Below are 26,367 nucleotides of genomic sequence, written 5' to 3' on the forward strand. Positions count from 1 at the left end.
ACGCAATACTCCAGTTGGGGCCTAACAAGAGCTTTATAAAGGTTCAGCATAACTTCCCTCCTTTTGTACTCAATGCCTCTATTTATAAAGCCCCAGATCCCATATGCTTTACTAACCACTCTCTCAATATTTCCCACCACCTTCAAAGATCGATGCACATGCACCCCCAGGTCCCTGTTCCTGCACACTCTTTAGCACTGTGCCATTAAGTATATATTGCCTCTCCCTATTCCTTCTGACAAAATTCATCACCTCACACTTGTCAGTATTATATTCCATCTACCACCTCTCTGCCCATTCTGCTATCCTATCTATGTCCTGTTGCAGGTGGTTTATATCATCCTCACTGTTTGCCTTCCCTCCAAGTTTGGTGTTGTCAGCAAATTCTGAGAATCTACTCTATATTCCAAGATCCAAGTTATTTATAAGGAGGTAAAACAAAAGCAGTGGTTTCAGTGGGAAACACCACTGTCCACCATCCTCGTCTGAAAAGCAACCATTTATCACGACTTCTGTATTCTGTCCTTAAGTCAATTATTTAGGCAATTGGACACTGACCCTCCTATTCCATGAGCCTCAATTTTGTTAACCAGCCTTTTATGTGGTACCTTATCAAATGCTTTCTTAAAATCCATATAAACAACATCCATCGTACTCCCTTCATCAACCTTTATTTTATTTATGTAGAGATACAGCACTGAAACAGGCCCTTCGGCCCACCGAATCGGTGCTGACCAACAACCACCCATTTATACTAATCCTACATTAATCCCATATTCCCTACTACATCCCCACCACCTACCTACACTAGGGGCAATTTACAATGGCCAATTTACCTATCAACATGCAAGTCTTTGGCTGTGGGAGGAAACCGGAGCACCCGGCGGAAACAGGGAGAACTTGCAAACTCCACACAGGCAGTACCCAGAACTGAACCCGGGTTGCTGGAGCTGTGAGGCTGCGGTGCTAATCATTGCGCCGCCCTTCTCTGTTACTTCATCATAGAATTCAATTAGATTAGTAAAGCATGATCTGCTTTTACAAATCCATGCTGGCTATCCTTAATTAACTCGAACCAATCTAAGTGTCTGTTAATATTTTCCCTGATTATTGTTTCCAAAACCTTACCCACCACTGATGTTAAACTAACTGGCTTATAGTTGCTAGACTGTCCTTACACCCTTCTTGAATAAGGGTGTCACATTTGCCACACTCCAATCCTCTGGCACCTCCCACATAACCAGGCAAGATTGGAAGATTATGGCAAGCCCTTCCGCTATCTCCATCCCCACTTCCTTTAGCAACCTGGGATGCAAGCCCAGGTGACTTATCAACCCTGAGCATAGCCAACCCATTTAGTACCTCCTCCCCTCTCAATTTTTATCCTATCCATTGCCTCTACTCTCTCTGCTTCTACTGATATTTTGTCAGCCTCCATTTCCTTAGTGAACACTGAAGCAAAGTGCTCATTAAGTATTTCAGCCTTGCCCTACGCCTCTAAGCATATATTACCCTCTCTGTCCCTAATAGGCCCCACTCCTCCTCCTACTACTTGCTTACTATTTACATGCAGGTAGAAGATCTTTGGGTTTGAGAACTTTTGAAAGTTCAACCTGCCTGGTATCTAAAATTTGTTATGCTGCGTTAAAGTGTGAAATCCCTCTTTCAATGAAAAATAGGAGATTGTCAGCTCTAGGAAATTGCACATTTGAAGCTGAAGTGTTAATTACAAAGAGAAAAAGAGATAATTCCTTGTTTAATTTGTAAGAGGAATCTTTATCCTTAAAAAAAACCTCCTTAGTTGTTAAAAACATCTTCAATTTGTGGTTTGCAGCTTTAAAAAAAACAAATAATTTCGCCATCTCCTCTTGAAAGTTATATATCTGCAATTAAATTTTGGCAACTGATGTTATACTGCTGTTCCTTCCTGTGTGATTTGGGATTCATTTTCTTGTCGTAGTCTTTTGGCACTGTAACGCCAGGCTCTATCCACCCCATCCCCAACAATGCAGCACGGCTTCCAGCTCGGAAAAGGGAATCGACCAGCAACAATCCAGGCATCTTCTGGAAGTTCAGCTAACAACTTGACTTGTAGTAAAGAAAGCTGCACAGAAAGAGCTGTGTTTTAATGTCTTTTGTCGACTAATCTATTGTAACATCATTTAACTCACTATTATATTTCTTGCATCCATTATGCTTGCAAAACTACAAGGAAGGGGAAGGCAAGTGGTAGGAAATACAGGGACCATTCGACATCCTAAATTACATCACTTATATTGTACATCTCCCCAAAACTACTCAATTTACAAAATTAATCAGATAACAATGGGAGGGAATATTGAGAATCTTTATCCCATGAAAGGCTACTTTGGGAACACAAACATTTTAGCAACAAATTATGAATCTACAATTATTACAATTCACTTGTGACTGACTGACTGACAAATGATTTGCTTGTACGAACAGCTGTAAATAGCACTACGAGTTTAATTTTACCTTTACCAAGCCTTGCTGTGTAGCTCTTTCACAGTTAACTAATTGTATTATGGTGAAGGGCCAAATCCCACAATCCAGGAAGCCATAGAAGAAGCATAGAAGATGAGTCAGTTCACAAAGTACTGAACAGAAGGGAGGACTGAAGGAGGATGGAATTCCACTGTTTTGAAGTCCTGGGAAGGAATGATTAAGAGTAGGAAACAGTGTGGAATGGGGCTCAATTTCAATACAAGCTCTCTGTATTGTCTCTGTAATATTTATTTAATTCTTTCCTGCTGGCCACAGTGGACTGAGAGTTTAGGGTAACAACTATGAGCTGATTTTTCAAGGTGCACAGAATGAATGTCTAGATGATAGTCACATCTCAAGACAAGACAAAAACAAAGGCATGCATGGTGGCTGCAGGCTGCTGTGGTTCAACTGCTCCCCTTGTACTTGGATGGGATCCTTCTAACAGGTCATTGGCACAGATCAATGAGTTAAGCTATTCCATTCAATTCAAACATTCTGTGTAATGGACCACCAACACACAGTGGCAGCAGTGTGTACCAACTACAAGATGCACTGCAGCAACTTGCCAAGGCTCCTTCAACAGCACCTTCCAAACATGTGACCTCTACCACGAGAGAGAAAGGGGGGGACAGAAGGAGAGAGAGAGGGAGGGGGAACAGAGAGGGGGTGACGGGGGTTGAGGACGGGGGGGGGGGGGGAGACAAAGAGGGAGCGAGACAGAGAGAGGAGGGGAGACAGAAAGGGGGGACAGGGATGGGGACAGAGAGAGAGAGAGGGGGGCAGAGGGAGGGGGACAGAGAGGGAGGAGAGGGAGGGGGACAGAGAGGGAGGAGGGGGACAGAGACAGAGAGGGGGGGGGGACAGAGACAGAGAGAAGGGGAAACATTGACGACTTGTGCATGCAAAACAATGCCAGGTATCTGTGTCCAACATAGTGAAGAGAAAGTAAATCAATAAATTAGTCTTCTCATTTAAAGCTTCTTCACAAAAATGTACATTTGTTGCTGTTTTGATTATTAGTAAGATATATTTTTTATGCCTTTATCTTTCCAAAATTGTCTCACTGGCTCCCTATGTAAGACAAGAATTGGAATGTGGCCCTCCCCCATGCGAAAAGGTTGCACAACCCTGACCCAGAAGAACAAGGGCAGCAAACGCATGGGAACACCACCACCTGCAAATCCCCCTCCTAATCACACACCATCCTGATTTAGAACTATATCGCCATTGCCTCACTGTCGCTGTGTCAAAATCCTAGAACTCCCTCCCTAACAGCACTGTGGGTGTACCTACAGCACGTGGACTGCAGCAGTTCAAGAAGGTGGCTCACCATCACCTTCTCAAGGGCAATTAGGGATGGACAACAAATTCTGGCAGTGCCAGCGATGCTCACATCCCATGAACGAACAAAAAAATCTTTTTTTTTAAGTATTAGCAGCCATATCTGAGGTGAAGACAGGAGTCAACTCTGTAGGACAGGCAGAGCCATTATTTGTTGTAGTCCTGTTAACAGGCAGCTCTGTAACCAGTGGCTTCTGATTGTGGGATTCGATTTGATCAATCAGTCTAATGTGATTAGGAGACAAGATCTCCATGGTAGTGATTAGCTTTGTAAAAAGTTTCAAAGATCAGTCTTATTTTGAGAGCGCAAGGGAAGTGCTTTTCCTACTTTGATTCTGAAGGGAATACCACAGGCTTGTATTTACTGTAACTCTTACTGTGTTCAATACTGTTTATTAACCTGTGTAATGTCCAATAAAGTTGTCTTAATGGTTTATAGAATCTGATGGAGGGTTATTGTTCTGCCTACCAAAGACAAGCAGTTATGTGGCATGTGACATACTCCAGTAAGCCAGAGTGCAGTGACGAGGGTTCTCTATTCAAACCTTGGGTCTCACTACATTTACCTAGATATTGGACATGTTATACATTGAATCAAAGGGGACATGAGGGCTGCTTAGGGAGTCACCAGTGACACTGAGCCCGAAGAAATATCTAGCTTTTAAACCCAAATATCACAGGTATATTTGGAGACTGGAAGGAACCAGACAGCAATGACTGTAGAAATACTGAGAACACATAGATAAGATAGGTATATATATGTATGAGACAGATGTGTGTGTGCATGTGAGGGAGAGAGAGTGAAAAGGATCACCTATCACTTACCACACTGGGAGCCAGGAAAACTGTGACATTGGAACAGTCTCTCAAATCAACCTAAAATAATGATAAAAAGGAAATCCATTTATCAACATTTCAACAGCCTGCTTCTGTGTATTACATTTGTATAGACCGTAATTTACACAGTAGGTATGCACAGATTTTAAATCACTGTATAAGAGCATATACAGCAATTCTGAACATGAGGCCTTGGTTTCTGATAGTCTGTGTTTTGTCTGGAATTTTCCCATCTCTCAAGACCGCTCTCCCCAGCAACATTCCCCCAGCTAAGATGATGGAAAAGTTCTGTTCCAGGCCCTTGCCAATGTTGCTCAGAGATTGGACACTAGCATATGCGCAACACTGGCCTTTGGCACTCCGGTGAAGCAACCTGGGACGTTTTACTACATTAAAGGCGATATATAAATGCAATTTGTTGTAGTAACATGATTTTTGCTCCACACAATGCACTGCTGCTTCTCCTGACTGCTTATCTGAGATTGACACTTTGCAGGAATTGTGAAAGTTGAGGAATCTATGTTAAACTCTGCACTGACACATCAATCCATCATGCCACTGAGCTGCTCCTTGCTTTACCTGTAATGGGTCATCTTTGTTAAAATTCTAGACAACAGCTTTGAATCAACAATTTTAATTTGGTCTGTACACTTTACATAGTTTCAGATCAGAACTGTTCTTAATGGAAAGTTTCAACATTATATCCTGGGAAAGCACTTGTACTATGTTATTACCTCCTCTTGTGTGATACAATCAGATCAACTAGGCTACTTATCAACTGTTGCCCTTTTATAGAGAAGGCAATCCCTTAAATTCATCTCTCCCTATGAAATCTGTTCACTTCTTAAACAAATCTGTTCACTTCTTAGGGCGGCGCAGTGGTTAGCACCGCAGCCTCACAGCTCCAGGGACCTGGGTTCGATTCCGGGTACTGACTGTGTGGAGTTTGCAAGTTCTCCCTGTGTCTGCGTGGGTTTTCTCTGGGTTCCCCGGTTTCCTCCCACAAGCCAAAAGACTTGCAGGTTGATAGGTAAATTGGCCATTATAAATTGTCACTAGTATAGGTAGGTGGTAGGGAAATATAGGGACAGGTGGGGATGATTGGTAGGAATATGGGATTAGTGTAGGATTAGTATAAATGGGTGGTTGATGTTCGGCACAGACTCGGTGGGCCGAAGGGCCTGTTTCAGTGCTGTATCTCTAATCTAAAAAAAAATGTGAAGGTAGTTCAGAAAACTGAATAGAAACGGACCAGATATTGCTATATTCACATTCACAAGGCTAGAAAATAATGGTTAGTTACTGGTTGATACCAATCACATAGATTGTAGAAGTCTATATTTTATTGGAATTTGACTGCGAAGAAAAATCAATATTTAAATAGATGTAATTTTTCAAAAAGCACATATTTAAGACTGAGAAAGCTTGTGAACAACACCCTTTAATATCAAATGATGAAGCCCTCTCCCCTCCTTTGTACATTAACTCAAAATTAAGGTATTTCTACCTTCCACAGATCTTGTTTCATGTAAGAAACCTTCCCATGACAGCCTGCTCTCCATGCGTAGAATTTTGACAGCCTGATGAGCCACGGGTTCAGTTCATAGCCAACTGCTGGATTGAAGCCACGCTTACTGGCTTCTAAAACCTGTGAAGCAACACGGATCCTGGTACTTAATATTGCAACGAAAAGCTTAGTTACAACAGATTGTGTGACGTTGAAAACAACGTCAATGGGATGGTGGTCATGTGACAACAAGAAAATGAAACCAATTTTTCTTACTTATGACTTAGAAGTTACAGCACCGAAACAGGCCATTCAGCCTATGCCAGTGTTTATGCTCCACATGAACCTTCTACCCACCCTACTTTTAACTGTTGTATTACAGTTCATTGGTCTGTCCTCTCAGTGAGGACAGGGACAGAGGGAGTGAATCACCCTAGTGGAGCTGTTTCCAAGCCTCAGGTACAACTTGCTCTGAATGGTAACTTTCACCGATAATTTACCACTTCAAGCAAGGTGACTGGACAGTAGGTTTTTCAATATCTTGAAGAGAACTAATTTATTGGCTTACAGGGAAAAAGATGGGTGTGGTACTGAATTAGACAACTCTTTCAAAGAGCCACCCAGGCACAATGGGTTGAATGGCCTCTTTCTGTGCTGTTAAATTCTATCCTATTCTACAAACATCAGTATTTTCTTCAAGTATTTTTTTTGAACAGGCCTGTTGCAGTGTTGTGATAGTGATAACTACTGATGATGGTACACTACCAACTACCTCAATATGTTATTCTATTCCCTTCCCACAACTCCCTCAGCATCACTCCATGATTGAAATATTAGACAGGTGACCAGATACCAGACCCCTGCCTGTGCTGTTTGGTAGCTAGGACGTCCTCAAGAATGACTCCACTTTTCCTTCAAACTTATGGAATCAGCTCAGCAAGAATTGCAGAGTGGTAGGACATGGGTTTAACACTCCCTTGTTTGGGAGGCCCAGACACTTCCTTTAGAGGAGAAAAGAAAGATCAAAGAACAATTTAGTTCTCCCTTGGTATGCATTTCCGGCCAGCCAACCAATCATGCAGCAATTACCCAGAAATTTGAGTTCTGAGTAATGGTAATATCCTAGGAATAGGTTAGATCTCCTTCCCCCTCTCTGAACTGGAGAATCATGCATGAGGGGCATGTCATGTATACATGGGGGAGCTGACAGGAAGAGATATTTAAACAGGTGCAATGGTGCATGGACACACAGTGAACCACTCAGCCGTGCCAATGTGGCAAGGCACTGGGAGGATTAGTGTGTGGGCCTACACTCAGGGCTCTGAGGTAAAACACACCATATCACAGAAAAACTACATACAACCGCTGTGTCAAATTATTCTAGTATTTTAAAAATATTGTCAGTAGGGAGCGAGGCGGAGTTAACATAGTCATTACAGTATAAATACCAAAGCTTGCCTGGTTTGGGGGAGCATTAGGCTGCAGACGGCCTTTGAATGTTCTTGGTGCCTCTTCTTAATCAGCTCAGAAACCTGCTTTCAAACAGGACAGGGCGGAAGGAAATCAGTCCACTCCCCTCTCATGCACCTCCTTGGGGGGAAGTTTCAGAGCAAAATTGCCAGAAGCTAAGATAGGCTGTTTACCAACTCGGAATGGTAAACCATAAGAAAGCATAGCAAAACTCTCAATTTAAAAAAAAAATTAAACAGACAAGATAGTTAAATAGATTTCACAAATTGAGGGGAATTCTGCCACTGAGTTCTGGGGATCTGTAATTAATTTTTTAAAAAATTAGTCTTTATAGTGCTGTTGGTGTTAAGTATGCACTGAAATCCAAGTTAAATCGTAACAGTTGCTCATAGTTCTGCCTGCAGAATCTGGATTAAGTACATTAGATTTTAGTCCAAGTGTTTACATACAATTCTGCCATCACCTGATCCCAAGTCCACCACCTTGCCAGACCGGCCTTCCAGTAAGGTCATCACATTCTGCACCTGCTTGCGGCTTGCGGGTATGTACGGTACCTGGTAAAAGATAATCACACCTCTTTATTGTGCTTAACTTGGCCTGTTACCAAGACAAGGGGCAGGATTTTTGCCCGGATACGGGGGCAGGAACGGAGGCAGGCAGGCGTGTAATTGCGTACTACCAGCCGGCGTGCCAGTTTACCGGCACCATCCCTCCCCCGAGCCATTTGGGGAAGGCTGGGTCAGGGGTAGAATGGCCACCTACTCGCAAACAGCTGATAGTAGTTAAGGTCTTTAGAAGGCCAATGATCACAGGCCGACTTGACAAGTCTGGTCGACCTGAGGGCCCCCTGCCGCATCGGCAGCGCCTGTAGGCGCCCCCTGGTGGTAGACCTGGAGGTTAGGGCTCCAGGTTATCTTTGAGGTCAGGTTGTTGAGAGAACGCCCCAAGAGGCCCCCTCTCTCTCCCTTACCTGCAATGGCAGGCTGAAGCTCCTTCCGTGCTGAAAGGCTTCCTATTGACTCTCCAGCTTCGGGAGCCTGTCGGCCATCCTTAATTGGATGGCGAGTGCGGCCTCTGGCCTCTAATTGGCCAATTCAGGGAAAATTAATGTCAGATGACTGCTCTGAATACAGTGCGGCGTTGGGACCCCCATTTGACCCTGACGTCGGGGTCCCGACCCAAAACACAAAATCCTGCCCAAGCTTCCGCTTTCCTCAGAACTGAAAAGCACACAATCTGCAGTTCACCTATGTAAACCAATTCTAAAGACCAGACATGTTTTTCTGATTGAGTTAAAAATTCACTGGTTCAATGGGTGCAGCACGATAGCCAACACTTGCCAAGTTAAGCGTGACTCGTTGTTTGTGGTCACTGTAGTCACCTGATTGGGGAGCAATCGGAATTCTCCTTCAGCGTCATCAGAAATTTCCTGTTTACTGACATAAATTCGGTCAGATTTGTGGACAACATTCTCAGTTCATGATCATTGAAAGGGACAAAGATTAATAAAATACAGGAGGCCATTTTGCCCATCAAGTCTTTGCCGGCTTTTTCAAAGGGCAACCTACTTAGTCTCAAGTCCTCCTTCTTTCCCCATATGCCTGCAAACTTTATCTCCTTCAAGTATTTATCCAATTTCCTTTTGAAGGCTACTATTTGAATCTGTTTCCACCACCCTATCAGGCAGTGCATTCCAAACCCTAACCACTCGTTGCGTAAAAGAGTTTTTCCTCATGTCACATCTGGTTCTTTTGCCAGTCACCTTATTGTCGGCTCTGACCCCGAGGTTCCTGAAAGCTAGTTGCTCCTGACCCCATGTTTAGACATGAGGTCAGACCTAAAACCTCCTTCTCCCTCTGAAAATAGCACCTTATAATAATTTATTTAATTTGATAAGTTTCCTTTTTTTAAATGATTTGGGGTGTAGACCGTTTGTGCTCCTGTTGTAGGGGGTGCCTTTGTTACCTCTTTTTGACTGATAACACTGGTGTTGTGATCTACACAATGACAGGAACTTAGAACAGGAGTACAGGTGTTTGAGATACTGAGGCACTTGACATGAATATACTTTATCCTCAAGCTGATACTAGTTTTCTGTTAACAGCCAGAGAAATTTACTGCACATTCACTTTCATATGGCCACCTGAAGAAAGGCCGTCTGACATGAAGCAAGGCATGGTATACAGATAAAACACTTTGTAGTAAGTTGTGCTTCTCCCACCTGTAACCTTAGAGGGACCCTCCTGAAGCCAGGCATCAGCAGCCCTGCCCATATTATATATGCAGTTAATCCTGTGCACCCAGCGATCTGCAGTAAACCCCAGCCGCCAATTGACTGCTTCCTGAGCTCAGCTTCCTCTTCACTGTCATCCTGGTCCATTCCTAAAAAACACACAAAAATGGGTTGTAAATGTATAGTTGTGTGCATGTGGGAATATAAGCCTCAAACAGAAGATCACGGATCAGGCGTCACTGTATTGCACCAAGTGGCAAGGTTAGAATCGAAGCAACTTATAGCTCAAGAGGCCATTCGACCCATTGTGACCATGCTGGCACTTTGATCATGCAATCGTGCTTAGTTCCACACCTATAAGGTTCTTTATCATGAGAGCTTCAGAAAAAACGAAACTCCTAACCATATGCAGAAATGACAATTAGTTTTCCCTCCTGTTGGTGCCCATTTTCCCTCTCCCTTGTGGAGACACTGATATCATGTCATGTTTCGATGGTAATCAGTTAGCTACCTAACCCAGTGATCAGCTTACGCTGTACACACCAAAGTCAAACCTGGAGCTTCCATGTCTGTACACCTAATCTACCCATTGCCTTCACCCTTTGAGCCATCAGAGAAGTAAGTGCATTTCTTTATTCAATCTGGCATATTTTTAAAATTACTTTCAGCAACACTCTCATTCTTGCTAAATTTGTAAAACAAACTCAAAGTTATTGTTCAAAGGCTTGTGGTCATCTTGTACACAAAAGTCTTTCAGATGAGACATTAAACCGAGGCCCCGTCTGGTCTCTCTGGTGGACGTAAAATGCTCCATGGCGCTATTTGAAGAACAGGGGAGTTATCCCTGGTGTCCTGGCCAATATTTATCCCTCAGTCACCATCACATAAACAGATCATCTGGTCATTGCCACATTGCTGTTTGTGGGACCTTGCTGTGTGCGAAATGGTTGCTGCATTTTTTTACATTACGACAGTGACTATGCTTCAAAAGTACTTCATTAGCTGTAAAGCACTTTGGGACGTCTGGAGGCTGTGAAAGGCACTATATAAATGCAAGTCTTTTTCCTTTAAAAACTCATCAAGATTACAAGGAATTTAAGTCTCTACGTGTCAAGTTTAATACCAAAGTATTGAAAGTTAACATTTACTGCTGGCTGAAAACAGTGTTATACATTCTATGTGAAATACAATCCCCATGTAGTAAAGTGAGGGACCTGTACAAATTTAGATGTGAGAAGTCAGGGTAAACATGTAAAGAGAAAATTAAATGTGCAAATCTTTTGGATCAAAGGTTACTCCCTGGTGCTCACTGGAGTAGAACGTAATCTGCACCATCCACGTGTGATTAAATACAGGTTTTAGATGTGACCTAATGGACATTAAAGGTTTACACGGTGACACAATGGTGCTGCATAGTGGGAATGGAATTGAAGGCAAATTATTGACCTTGTTAGGAAATTGGCTGAGCGGCAGGAGACAGAGAATAGGGATAATGGGCAGGTACTCTACTTGGCAGAATGCTATTAGTGGTGTTCCACAAGTATCTGTGATGGGGCCTCAACTATTCACTGCATTTATTAATGAATTAGATGAAGGGATAGAAAGCCACATACCTAAATTTGCCAATGACACAATGATAGGTGGTATTGTAAGCAGTGTAGATGGAAGTGTAATATTACAAAGAGATATTGATGAAGTGAATGGGTAAAACTGTGACAAATAGATTTCAATGTAGGCAAATGTGAGGTTGTCCACTTTGAACCTAAGAAGGATAGAACAGGTTACTTTCTAAATGGTGAAAATCTAGAAACAGTGGAGGTTCAGAGACTTGGGGGTCCAGATATACAGGTTATTAAAATGTCATGACACAGAAAATAATCAAAAAGACTAATGGAATGCTGACCTTTATATCCAGAGGACTAGAATACAAGGGGATAGATATCATGCTTCAGCTATACTAAGCCCTGGTTAGACCACACCAGGAGTATTGAGTATAGTTCTGGGCACCACACTTTAGGAAGGATATAGTGGCCTTGGAGGGAATGCAATGTAGATTTACCAGAATGGACTGCAAGAGTTAAATTAGGAGAGATTACACAAACTAGGGTTGTATTCCTTGGAATTTAGAGCTTAAGGGGCGATTTGATCAAAGTTTCAAGATATTAAGGGGAACTGATAGGGTAGATAGAGAGAAACTATTTCTGCTGGTTGGGGAGGCTAGGACAATGGAGAATAATCTAAAAATTAGAGCCAGACCTTTCAGGAGTGAAATTAGGCAATATTTCTGCACACAAAGGGTGGTAAAAGTTTGAAATTCTCTCCACAGATCGCAATTAATGTTTGATCAATTGTTAATTTTAAATGTGAGATTGTTAGATTTTTCTTAACCAAATGCATTAAGCGATTATGGGGCAAAAGCAGGTAAATGTAGTTCGGTCACAGATCAGCTATGCTCTCAGTGAATGGGAATACAGGCTCGAGGCACTAAATGGCTTCCTCCTGTTTCTGTGTCTCCAGCTGGATGGAAAAATGATGAGCAATGTCCCCAAATGAGTGCAGGTAAATGGAAAAGGAGAAACTCCGAGATACTTTTGAAGTGTACTTTTGGCATGAGTGCACATATCCGTCAGTCAACAAACAGTATCATCTCACTAACTCCATTATATAGAGTGTATCGGCTAGGACAGAGGAAGCGACCATGGGTACAATAACCACTCTAAAGCAGTTTATTAAAATCATCTCAATCTCCCAGAAGTGTTGCATCTGCAAAGCACTCTCTGATTTGCACGTTTTGTCTCTCTCCATCCGTCTAACGGTGAGGGATTTACAGGTGGGCAGATAACCAACTGGTCCGACAAGCAGTAGTTCCTTCCCCCTGACTTGCTTAGTTTAAAATTAGAGCCTTTTGTTCCCATTCATGGGAACGTGGGCATCGCTGGCAAGTGAGCCCCAACTGCCTGGAAAAGGCAATGATACAACTGAGACATCCCAAATTAAAGTGGACGAGGAAGAAGTGAACAATGCGAATCAGTTGCCCGACGGTCACCCTTTTAACAGCGATAAACTCACGGTTTGAATGGCAGCAATATCAGGGTTATTGGTACTGGGGATGATTTACAGTTGCCCATTAGAAGGTGATGCCATAACTGAATGATTTGCTAGTCATGTCAGAGATGAATTACAATGGGATGGGACTGGAGTCACATCTTGCCAGACAAGGTAAAGGCAGCAGATTTCCTTCCCTGAAGGGCATTAGTGAATCAGTTACATTTTGATGACAATTCAACAGCTTCATAGTAACTTTTAACTGATCCCAGCTTCTTATTCCCAGATTTTTCTTTCAACCAAATTTAAACTTTCAGACTGCCCTAGTGGAATTTGATTTCAACAAATGCTGGATTATTATTCCATCTTTCAGGGCTCTAGGTATGTGTCAGCTGGTAGCTCTCTTGCCTCGGAGTCAGAAGGTTATGGGACTAGAGCACAAAATAAAAACCAAGACTCCAGTGCAATACTAAGGGAGAGCTCGAGGCCCCGTCAGTCCTCTCAAGTGGACGTGAAAGATCCCCAGCAATATTTTGAAGAGTGGGGCAATTCTCCCCAATCTCCTGGCCAATATTTATCCCCCAATCAATATCACTAAAACAGATTTATCTGGTCATTATCACATTGCTGTTTGTTGGAGCTTGCTGTGTGCATATTGGCTGCTGCGTTTCCTACAACAGTGACTACACTTCGAAAAGTACTTCACTTTGGGTCTTCCTGAGGTCATGAAAAACTCTTTCAATGCAAACCTTTCTTTTCTAATGGGCATTAGTGAATCAGTTGGGTTTTGATCCCAATTCAACGCCTTCAGGGTCACTTTAACCGATCTTATTAACAGATTTTTCTTTAAACCGAACTTAAATTCTCAGGCGGCCACACTGGAAGTAGATTTCACTAAATGCTGGATTATTAATTCAGGTTTAAGGGCTCTGGATAACCAGGCCCAGTAACGGCCTCAGGAGCCTGGATTAAAGCGGCTTGTGGAAGAAGGGAAGATTGGGGCCGGTTCCCGGACACACCCGGGATCGCCTCAGTACAAACCCGGGATCGCCTCAGTACAAACCCTGGCTCTGCCCCGGGGACTAACGCAGCCTCCAGCACTGACTCCGACCACACCGGATCCTCCCCTTCACGGCGGCGGAACGGAAATGCACCACCTCAAACCACTCCCACCCCGGCCCTCACAGGTCCGGGCTTTTGGTTCCGGGCAGAGAGAGTATGGGAGCACCATCAGGCCGAGAGGTGAGGCCGCTTTCAGTGATCGGCTGCCGGCTCTCATTGATTTCCTTCCCCTAAGAGCTCGGGAAATGATTCAGAATTAAAATGAACGCAAAACCAGTTCGAGTGACAGACGGTTGCCATCCCTCCCGCTTTGCTTTTGGTTGCTGACAACACACAAGGCCCTGCTGGTGGATTGGGCACAAACTATCACAACAAACCGTGGAGATGGTTTGTTCGAAGAGGGCAGACTCTTCCAAATTGAACATCTACCTTTCTACATCGAGGCTTATCTGCTTGTCAAAACATGCCTCAAAGAAACGAACTTGCATTTACATAACACCTTCACAACCTCAGGATGTCCCAGTTTTACAGCCTGTGAAGTACTTACGAAGAGTAGTCACTGTTATAATGTAGGAAACACAGCAGCTAATTTACCCACAGCATGGTCTGGCAAACAGATAATGATCAGATATGAACAAATATACGGACATATGAATTAGGAGCAGGAGTAGGCCATTCGGCCCCTTAAGCCTGTTCTGCCATTTGATAAGATCATGGCTGATCTGATTGTGGCCTCAACTCCACTTTCCTGTCTACCTGCTATAACCTTTGACTCTCTGTCAGTCAAGAGTCTATCTGACCCAGCCTTGAAAATATTCAATGATCCTGCTGCCACTGCTCTCTGGGAAAGAAAATTCCACAGACTAACAACCCACTGAGATAAAAAAAATCTCATCTCCGTCTTAAATGGGAAACTCCTAATTTTTAAACTGTGTCCCCTACTTGTAATCTTTCCCATAAGGGGAAACATCCACCCTGTCAAGTCCCCTCAGGATCTTATATGTTTCAATAAGATCAACTCTCATTCTTCTAAACTTCAATGAATACAGGCCCAACCGGTTCAACCTTTCCTCACAAGATAACCCCTTCATCCCAGGAATCAGTCGAGTAAACCTTCTCTGAACTGCTTCTAACACAATGATATCCTTTCTTAAATAAGGAGACCAAAACTGTACACAGTACTCCAGATGTGGTCTCACCAACGCCCTGTACAACTGTAGCAAAACTTCCCTACTTTTATATTCCATTCCCTTTGCAGTAAATGACAATGTTCCATTTATTCACTTGCAGTACCTGCATCCTAACTTTTCATGAATCATGCACCAGGACACCCCGATCCCTCTGTACTGCAGAATTCTGCAATCTCTCTCCTTTTAAATAATATACTCCTCTATTCCTGCCAAAGTGGACACATTCACATTTTCCAACATTATACTCCATCTGCCAAATGTTATGCCAGTCACCTAACCTATCTATATCCCTTTGCAGACTCCTTATTGCCTCTCCTACCTATAATCTTTTTGTGATGTTTTTTGAATATACTATATATTGGATAAATATTAGCCAACACACTGGGAAGAAAGCACTGTACAAATTCATATCATGCCATAGGATCTTTTATATCCATCTGAGAGGGCAGACATCACCTCTGACATAGCACTCCCTCTGTACTGCATTGAAGTGTCAGCCTAAGATAATCCGCTCATGTCCCTCGAGTGGGATTTGAACTCACAACCTGCTGGTTCAGAGACAGACAGAGACAAGTTATCACCATGTCATGGCTGACTCAATTCTGATTGTGACAGTCCTTCCCTAGCAGCTGATATTTGGAAGCAGATGTACATTTCACAGCAAAATATACAAAGGTAGGAGGTTGCTTTGGGACGCTCAACTGAGCTTTAGTATTACAATAGTCTGCAACGAAACACCGATAGCACTGCAGAACTGCAACTTAACCCACATATCAGCACTTCTGTTTTGGCAACAGTTCCCCTAATGCTAAAGATATTTACAATATACAGTAACTTAACTCCTGAAGGATGAATCAGATTGTTTCATTGCATTTTAGACCTTGGATTTTACATCAACCAGGGCAATTTGGCAAATTGGATCCAAAATTGGCTTAGTGGCAGGAGGCAGAGGCTGATGGTCGAGGGTTGTTATTGCGATTGGAAGCCTGTGACCAGTGGTACCACAAACTGACTGGACTGCTGTTTCTGTGTAATATTTATATTAAAATATAATAGACAAACACTGGTTCTCCCAGAGTGATAAAAATATTGCACAAGTGAAACTTTGAAGAAAAGCAATTTACAATATAGTTACATAAACCAAGACAAAATTTTATTTCTGATGCAGATTGTAAAGGTAGATTATATTCTAGTAATTTTAAACATTGTGTTCTGACATGCTCATGCTAAAAACTAAACCTGAGGTTAATAAGCACAATGGAGAAGGAGATATTGAGATGTGGGATCATCGGAACATGAGTGGGCCATTCAGTCCCTAGATTAATTAGATTGTGGTTGATCTGTATCTGGAGGGGTAGCTCTGTTAATTAATGATGGTATTAGCGCAATAGAGAGGGATGACCTAAGCTCAGGAGACCAGGATGTAGAAGCAGTTTGGGTAGAGATGAGAAATCATAAAAGCAAGGAGTCACTTGTGGGAGTGGTGTACAGGTCACCTAACATTAACCACACTGTAGGACAGGATTTAAAGAAAGAAATAATGGCAGCTTGTCAGAAAGGTACAGCAATAATTATGGGGGATTTTAACCGACATATAGACTGAAAAATCAGATGGGCAGAGGTAGCCTAGATGAGGAGTACATAGAATGTTTTCAGGATAATTTCTTGGAACAATACGTTCTGGAGCCAACCAGAGAGCAGGCTATACTAGACCTGGTATTGTGCAACGAGATAGGATTAATTAATGACCTCATAGTTAAGGTGCCCCTAGGTAGCAACGATCATAATATGATTGAATTTTACATTCATTTGAGGGAGAGAAGAGTGGGTCCAAGACTAGTATTTTAAACTTAAATAAGGGCAATTATGAGAGCATGAAAGCAGAGCTAGCTAAAGTGAACTGGCAAATCAGGTTAAGGGATAGGTTAATAGAGATGCAGTGGCAGACATTTAAGGGGATATTTCAGAATACACAGAATAGATACATTTCAACGAGAAAGAAAAATTTCAAGGGTGGGACCTGCCATCCATGCTTAACTAAAACAGTTAAAGATAGTCTCAAACTTAAAGAAAAAGCTTATAATTGTGCAAAGATGGGAGGCAGGTCAAAAGATTGGACAGAATATAAAAAACAGCAAAGAATGACTAAAAGATTGATAAGGATGGTAACATTAGAGTACGAGAGAATGCTATAAAAAGTGAGTCTGGGGAATTAATAATGGATAATAAGGAGATGGCAGATGAATTGAACAGATATTTTGCATCGGTCTTCACTATTGAGAATACAAGTAACATCCCAGTATTAGCTGTAAGTCAGGAAATGGAAGGGAGGGAGGAACTCAAGAAAATTACAATCACCAGGGAAGAGGTACTGAACAAATTGTTGGAGCTGCGGGCTGACAAGTCCCAGGGTCCTGACGGACATCATCCTAGGGTGTGAAAAGAAGTGGCTAGTGAGATAGTTGATGCGTTAGTTTTAATTTTCCAAAATTCCCTAGATTCGGGGAAGGATCCGTTAGAATGGAAAAGGGAAGGAGACAGAAAGCAGGAAACTACAGGCCAATTAGCTTAACATCTGTCTTAGGGAAAATGTTAGGAGCTATTATTAAAGACGTTATAGCAGGGAATTTAGAAAAATTCAAGGTAATCAGGCAGAGTCAACATGGTTTTGTGAGAGGGAAATCATGTTTAACCAATTTATTGGAGTACTTTGAGGGAGTTACATGTGCTGTGAATAAAGGGGAACTGGTGGATGTATTGTACTTAGATTTCCAGAAGGCATTTGATAAGGTGCCACATCAAAGGTTATTGCAGAAAATAAAAGCTCATGGCGTAGGGGGTAACATATTGGCATGGATAGAAGATTGGCTAGCTAACAGGAAACAGAGAGTAGGCTGTGGTGCAGTGGTAGTGTCAATGGACTAGGAATCCAGAATCCCCCTCCTCCAGGCTAATGCTCTGGAACATAGGTTCAAATCCCACCATGGCAGATGGTGAAATTTGAACTCCAGTGATAAATCTGGAATTAAAAGCTAGTCTAATGGTGACCATGAAACCATTGTTGTAAAAACCTATCTAGTTTACTAATGTTCTTTAGGGAAAGAAATCTGCCATCCTTACCTGGTCTGGCCTACATGTGACTCCAGACCCACAGTAATGTGGTTGACTCTTAACTGCCCTCTGAAATGACCTACCAAGCCACTCAGTTCAAGGGTAATTCGGGATGGGCAACAAATGCTGGCCTGGCCAGTGATACCCACATCCCAGGAAAGCATAACAAAAGACATAAATGGGTCATTTTCTGGTTGGCAAGATGTAACGAGTGGTGTGCCACAGGGATCTGTGCTGGGGCCTCAACTTTTTACAATTTATATAAATGACTTAGATGAAGGGATCGAAAATTTGGGTTCTAAATTTGCTGATGACACAATGATAGATAGGAAAGTAACTTGTGAACAGGACGTAAGGGGGCTACAAAGAGTTATAGATAGGTTAAGTGATTGGCAAAGACCTGGCAAATGGAGTATAATGTGGGAAAGTGGGAAATTGTCCACTTTGGCATGAAGAATAAAAAAGAAGCATATTATCTAAATGGTCAGAGATTACAGAGCTCTGAGATGCAGAGGGATCCAGGTATCCTAGTGCATGAATCGCAAAAGGTTAGTGTGCAGGTACAGCACGTAATTAGGAAAGCTAATAGAATGTTATCATTTATCGCGAGGGGAATTGAATACAAAGGTAGGGAGGTTATGCTTCAGGTATACAGGGCATTGGTGAGACCACATCTGGAGTACTGTGTACAGTACTGGTCTCCTTATTTAATGAAGGATGTAAATGCATTGGAGGCAGTACAGAGAAGGTTTACTCGGAATGGGTGGGCTGTCTTACGAGGAAAGATTGGACAGGCTGGACTTGTATCCGCTGGAATTTAGAAGAGTAAGAGGCAACTTGATTGAAACATATAAGATCCTGACGGGTCTTGACAGGGTGGATGTGGAAAGGATGTTTCCCTTGTGGGAGAATCTAGAATTAGGGGTCACTGTATGACTCTATGACTCTATGACTGTTTAAAAATAAGGGGTCGTCAATTGAAGAAAGATATGAGGGGAAAAAAATTCTCTCAGAGGGTCGTGTGTCTTTGGAATTCTCTTCCTCAAAAGGCGGTGGAAGCAGAGTCTTTGAATATTTTTAAGGCAGAGATAGATAGATTCTTGATAAGTAAGGGAGTGGAAGATTATCGGGGGTAGGTGGAAATGTGGAGTAATCAGTTCATCCATGAACTTATTGAATGGCGGAGCAGGCTCGAGGGGCAGAGTGGCCTACTCCTGCTCCTAATTCATATGTTCGTACCTCCTCTCCACTTCGGTCCATATCCCTTGATACTCCTACATAACAAAAATCTACTGATCTCATTATTGAAAGTGTCATTTGACTCAGCATCCAAGCCTTTGGAGAGCATGTTCTAGATTTCCACTCCCCTTTTGTGTGAAAAAGTGCTTCTTAATTTTACCCCTAAATGACCTGGTTCTAATTTTAAGATTATGCCCTCTTGATCTGGGTATCCCCACCAGAGGAAATAATTTCCCTGTATCTACCCCATCGAGTCCCTCAATCATTTATAAACACCTCCATTAGATTGCCACAGTCAAGGGAATACAAATCAATTTATGCAACCGATTCTCATTACTTAACCCTTTAAGCCCCAATATTCTGATGAATTAGCACTGTAACCCCTCCTCAGCCAACACACCCTTCCTGAGTGCCCAAAACTGAATGCAGTACTCCAGATGGAGTCTGACCAAGGCTCTGTACAACTGAAGCATGACTTTCTCACTTTTGAATTCCAACCCCCTCGAGATAAAGGATCATTAACCATTTTCATTATGTTTGTGCCTAGGATGAAAGGAATAGCACCCAGTCCTGTCAGCAGAATATACTGCCACAGCTCCTCCCTGACCTTCAATCATTTCTCTTTTTTGTTTGCTGGTTTGGTTCGAATTTACCATCCTGACTTGAATCTTATTGCCATTCCTTCACTGTCACTGGGTCAAAAGCTGGAACTCCCTCCCTAACAGAACTGTGAGTGTACCAAGATTACATAGACTGCAGCAGTTCAAGAAGGCAGCTCACCATCACCTTCTCAAGGACAATTAGAGACGGGCAATAAATGCTGCCTTGCCAGCGACACCCACATCCCATGAATGAATAAAAAAAAACTTTATTCACTTGGCACTTTCAAAACAAGGAATGGGAAACTTTACTGTGACTGTTTTTGCCTTGTCTAGTGAGCTAAAAAAAAATGTAATGATAAGCTCTTGTTCTTGCTATTGAGTGATCCTGCTGGAAGATTCCTGTACACAGGTGGAGTGAAGGTGGCATCCAGCTCTTGTCATGCCTCTAACAGTCAGCCCACCAAAACTGACACAAGAACAATGGACACTTGGGCAACTTACTGAGGATGCGTGGTTCTTGTGGAGCCAAGCTGCAGCATGACACACTGCATTGGCGGCAGAGGGAGAAGAACCAGGCCAGAAATAGTGCTGCATCAAAACAAGAATATTCTGTATGCTGAGCACAAAGTCCCAAACGTCTTCAGCACCGACTTGAAATAACAATATTATACAGCGGCTTGTACTTTTTCTACTTCTCATGAAAAGAAAAACAATGATTGTCGGGAAGGCAGGATGCTAAGGGTTTTTCATATCCCGATCGTGGCTGATGTCAAGGGAGTGTGAACCTGCCACTCAATGTCTGCGTCATATTTAATTGCTACACTCGGAACAAGCTAAGACCTGGTGTAGACGACAACCATTTATGAGCTCAAATTATACAGGGTAGGCTTACAGAATTGATTTTTTTGAACCTTCTCTGGATCATCCCTTTAATTGTTCCTTTAGAGTTCTATGATGAGTCCTTGGAATAAAAATCACTAACACTGGGGAAACACGAGCACATGCTGCCGTGGAATTATAAGATGGGGTTCGCACCTACATCTTCCACTTGCTGGGATACCATCCCCTGCTGTGTCTTTGTGAGACAGCTATTGAGTATCGGCCAGATGTCGCCCTGCAGGCAGGGAGGAGAAAAACTGGAGAAAGAAGCTACAGATTTTGATTGTAACTTCCTAATGGTCAGTTTAAGTGAGACTGGGACAGATGTGAGCACCTTTCTGCCAGGAAAAGGGCACTGTGCGAAGGAGCGAGGCTCAATTCTAGTGAAAAAGAAAGCAAATCAAAATGGATATACAAATAAATTTGTTCTTCCTGTATATTTTATTTATTTTTTGTCAATAGAGGGGAAATGTCAAATGTTAGCACTGGGTTGAGTTTCACAGTTTGTTCTCTACTGTGATCAGATTAAATTAAATAGGTTACATTCACATTATCTGACGTTTTTGGCACTCTCAAGTCTTGGATTATGCCTTCTCTCTCCATCTTAATTACTTTAGTGCAGTACCGAGGGGAATGTCGCACTGTCAGAGACGGCATCTTTTGGGTGAGACGTTAAATCGAGGTCTCTTCTGCCTTCACAGGCAGATGTAAAAGATCTAATGACATTATTTTGAAGTAGTTTAGGGGAGTCAACCAACAGCACTGAACAGATTATCTGGTCATTACCTCATTGTTGTTTATTGGACCTTGCTGTGTGAAATTTGGCTGCTGTGTTTTCCTATATTACAACAGTGGCTACACCTCAAAAGTACTAAATTGGCTGTAAAGTGCTTTGGGATGTCCTGAAGTTCTTAAAGGTGCTATATAAATGCAATTCTTTCTTTCTTTCCATGAGAACAAAATGAATGATGTGCTTGGTGTTCAACTGAATTTAATTCTAGAACAGTCCTATTTGCTTATCTCTGATTTCTGTCATAGACTTTTTTTTCTCCTCGGATTAAAAACAGTGTGTATGCCTTTAAGACTCTGTTAAAAACTGTATATCTTTAAGGGCGAGAAAGTTCTGGAGACACAGTATGCCACAGTGGCATTTTTGTTACCCTGGGCAACAGCAGGAGAGAGAGGTCACTTGGTAATGTTTCCACTTGGCTGCATGTAAAACTGGTAGAAACCAGCTGAAACCAGTTAATTTTGAGAGACTTTCCAGCAAAGCGTATTGAAGAGAAGAAAGCTGTCTATTTCCTCTCAGCAAAAATTCTACAAGGAGCTACAAGCCAAGCTAATTCCCTGAGTAAAGAAGAAAAGCTTTCTTTTTCAAGAATCCTTTTGTATTGCTGTGCTCATCATTCAAAGAACTGTTTAATACCTAATGCAGCCAAATAGTTGAAAGCCTATCTACTGAAGGACTATTTTCATCAAATTCACAAGAAGACTTCGAGTAACATTTAATTATTTTCACATTAGAAGACCTCATCCATCAGGAATGTAACCTACAAAGATTTATTTTATTTTATTCTGAAGAGACAGCTAATTTTAAAAACTTCACTTTAAAAAACCGTTTAACTACTGTTATTTGTGAATGTATGTGTGTGAATGGGGGAGTTAGATTAAATTATGAAGTTATAAGGTCTTTAGACATAGGTTTATCTTGATAGTGTTTAAGATTTAGTTTATTAAATAAAAAATTAATTTGTTGTTGTCTAAAGATACCTGGTTTGGTCTGTTTCATTCTGGGGGTTACTAGAGAGTTTAATTTGGCTGTTTTCCGATTGCATGTGAAAGTTTAATAATATGCTGCGACCTGTGGAGTGACGGGACTGAATTGACAGTGCATTGCTCCCGCCGCTGTCGTAACATCTATTTCTGGTGCTTTATTCATCTTTTGATGGAAGGGCGCTCAGAATTGAGCTCCAACCTGCTGCCCCACCTGTGGTTTAGACATTTTACAAAATGTCAAAACCTCTGTTGATTTTTACTTACATATCATTGAATGATATGAGTGACCTAATGACAGTATTGAAACTAATTGGAACATTACTGTACTGGATAGCTTGTGCAAAAGCAGCAGTAGTAACCCACACATCTCCAGCCCCAGACTTCACATAACTCATCACTCATTGTTGCTTTACAAAATAACTTGTCTATCAAGGTTAGACAGTTACCAACATTGGGAGAAAAAAGCAAACCAATCTCAGATGCCCATTAAATAGTACATTGAGACAGACCAGCACGTAACTGCTACATTGACACTGCAGTATCATTCCGATCGATATATATATATATATTTATTTATATGTATATAAAGATTGAAATATACAGCTCAGCTTAAGCTAATGGATATTACTGAGATCTACAGTTATTGTTTATTTTACAAAATAATAAGAGCTCCTCTGATGCCTAATTTTTAAAGGCACTGTTCATTGTGACACTGAGTTATACAGACCAATGATTCACAATAACAACTTGTATTTATGTAATAAAACAACCCAAGATGCTTCATAAGAGCATTATAAAACAACATTTGACACTGAGCCATGTAAGAGATACTAGGGGCCAAAAGCATGGTCAACCAGGTAGGTTTTAAGGAGTGTCTTAAAGGAGGAAAGAGAGATAGAGAGGTTTGGGGAGGGAATTTCAGAACTTAGAGCCTAGTGAGCTGAAGCCATGGCCACCAATGGTGGAGCAATTAAAATTGGGGACCCTCAAGAGGCCAGAATTGGAGAGTTGTGGAGCTGGATGAGACTACACAGATAGGGAGGGGTGAGGCCATTGAAAACAAAGATGAGAGCCCAAGTCTTCAGTACTACTGCCAGGATGTTTTCAGGGCCCAGAGCCTTTGCTGTATCCAGTGCCTTCAGCCGTTTCTGGATATCACGTGGAGTGGATGGAATTGGCTGAAGGTTGGCATCTGTGAAGCTGGGGACCACAGGAGGAGACTGTGATGGATCATCCACTCGGCACTTCTGGCTGAAGATAGCTGAAAATGCTACAGCCTTGACTTTTGCACTAACGTGCTGGGCTCCCCCATCATTGAGGATGGGGATGTTTGTGGAGCCTCCTCCTCCAGTTGTTTTATTATCCACCACCATTCACCACTGGATATGGCAGGATGGCAGAGCTTTGATCTGATCTGTTGGCTGTGGGGTCGCTTTGTCTGTCTATTGCTTATGTTTCTCTATCATTTAGCACAAGTATATACCTGTTATTTTTGCACCAGTTCTGATAAAAACCAGCTCTGTTATTTTCCAACCATCAGCTGTTTAGTATCTTTCGGTAGACTTGAAGTGATTACATAATAGTGCGAATCCTTCAGTGAGGAGATCATGAGATATTAAGAATACCAAGTGCTCTGTCCGACACACATCATAACATTAGTATTTGGCAAAAACAGACTCAATAAGCGAATGATATCACACTTGGACATCACAACACAAACATAAAAATAAAAACAAAATACTGCGGATGCTGGAAATCTGAAATAAAAACAAGAAATGCTGGAACCACTCAGCAGGTCTGGCAGCATCTGTGTAAAGAGAAGCAGAGTTAACGTTTCGGGTCAGTGACCCTTCATCGGAACATCTGATGAAGGGTCACTGACCCGAAACGTTAACTCTGCTTCTCTTTCCACAGATGCTGCCAGACCTGCTGAGTGGTTCCAGCATTTCTTGTTTTTACAACACAAACATACATCCTTTCAGTATTTCAAGACAATTTGAGATACCTAATATATAATCTTCTGAATATTGCGGTGGTAGTTGATGATATTTGAACCCCTTTGATCTGATTAATGCTTTGTAATCCATCCCAGGCATCTACGAGTCTCTGTGTAATAATATACTGATTATATTTGCAACTAATCCCTAATGATTCTGCAAGTAATCTCTGTTGTTGATTCCTTTACTAATCTGCAATGGTTTTATGTTACAGTTCTTAGTATTCAGTTACACTAGCTGTATCAACAACAGACTTGCTATTCGATAAAGAAAAAGGACACAAAGTAAAAGGTGAGATAAATCATTTGTAGAAAGCTATGTCCTTAGTTCCTGACTGCTTTTCTGTTCCCACCATTAAGTGCTTTCGCACATTGTTCCTTTTTACATTTTGCATCCGTTGTATTTCAAACTGAGAATTGAAGTGAATTTGCAGCCGTATGTAATTCTACAAAATGGAACAAGGTTTGTACAATCATCACATTCCTGCTGATGGCGCTGCTGAGCCTTTCAAAAATCAGTGTTGCCTGGCCTGGTGGCAGAATGTAGCACTGTATATATTAATGGATGCTTGACTAGTACAGCTCATTCCTGTACCGCACAGAAAGAGGCCACAGCACAGAAGGAGGCCCATCGACTCTCTGCCGTGCAATCCAGTCAGTCCCATTCCCACATTCCGTCCTCATAGCCCTACAAGTTTATTTCCCTCAAGTGCCCGTCCAATTTCCTTTCAAAATCATTGATCGCCTCCATTTGCACCACTCTCATAGTCAGCGAGTTCCAGGTCATTCTCTCAGTAAAAAGGTTTTTTTTTATTGTTTGTGGAATGTGGGCATCGCTTGCTAGGTCAGCATTTATTGCCCACCCCTAATTGCCCTTGAGAAGGTGGCGGTGAGCTGCCTTTTTGAACCACTGCAGTCCTTGGGATGTAGGTACACCAGCAGTGCTGTTAGGAAGGGAGTTATTTCTTTTCTTAGGCTTTGTAGCAATTTGATACAACCGAGTGGCTTGCTGGGCCATTTCAGAGGGCATTTAAGAGTCAACCATGTTGCTGTGGGACTGGAGTCACATGTAAGCCAGACCAGGTAAAGACAGCAGATTTCCTTCCCTAAAGGACATTAGTGAACCAGATGGGTTTTTACAACAATTGACAATGGTTTCTATTAGGCTAGTGACATTACCACTACGCCACCTCTTCCGCACAGCCCCCCTGCATCTTTTGCGCAAAACCTTAAATCTGTTATTTAAACATTCGGATTTAATCCTTAATTTTATCCCACTTACTGCTATATTTCCACCTACTCCAAGGTCAACAGAACAATATTTTGCTCATTGGCTTGTTGTCATTGGCTCGGCTGAAAATGGTCACAGCCCTCGTGAAGTAAGACCTTGACAGCCGTGCTTCTAAAGAGGTCTGTATTCAAGCTTGGCCATGTCAACATAAATACAGGCAGTGACATGGACCATTCTTGATATGGTATTCATTTAACATGTTTCCAATATCACTTGATGTTCCTTATTTGGTTTTGCAGGTCAGATGAGGGGGCCCAATGCATCCCATCGATAAATTAAA

The 26,367-nt window shown here is 42.1% G+C and overlaps 1 protein-coding gene across 3 annotated transcripts in view; it reads right to left on the reverse strand.

Annotated features, from left to right (window-relative positions):
• Window positions 1-1,736: 1,736 nt before the first annotated feature.
• The window catches only part of antkmt (adenine nucleotide translocase lysine methyltransferase), a 34,716-nt gene continuing 10,085 nt past the window's right edge, over window positions 1,737-26,367 (reverse strand). For 2 of the 3 annotated variants that reach the window (XM_068056447.1, XM_068056448.1), the window contains exons 2-6: window positions 9,885-10,045; window positions 8,113-8,217; window positions 6,194-6,334; window positions 4,675-4,725; window positions 1,737-2,104 (exon numbers count right to left, since the gene is read on the reverse strand). In XM_068056447.1, coding sequence (XP_067912548.1) covers window positions 1,910-2,104; window positions 4,675-4,725; window positions 6,194-6,334; window positions 8,113-8,217; window positions 9,885-10,043 — 651 coding nt within the window. In that variant the 5' untranslated portion in view covers window positions 10,044-10,045 and the 3' untranslated portion in view covers window positions 1,737-1,909. Of the gene's footprint in view, window positions 2,105-4,674; window positions 4,726-6,193; window positions 6,335-8,112; window positions 8,218-9,884; window positions 10,046-14,004; window positions 14,085-26,367 lie in introns of those variants that run through there. The other variant, XM_068056446.1, reaches the window with a different exon arrangement.

This window comes from Heterodontus francisci, chromosome 24 (assembly GCF_036365525.1).
Source record: "Heterodontus francisci isolate sHetFra1 chromosome 24, sHetFra1.hap1, whole genome shotgun sequence".
Classification (NCBI taxonomy): Eukaryota; Metazoa; Chordata; class Chondrichthyes; order Heterodontiformes; family Heterodontidae; genus Heterodontus; species Heterodontus francisci.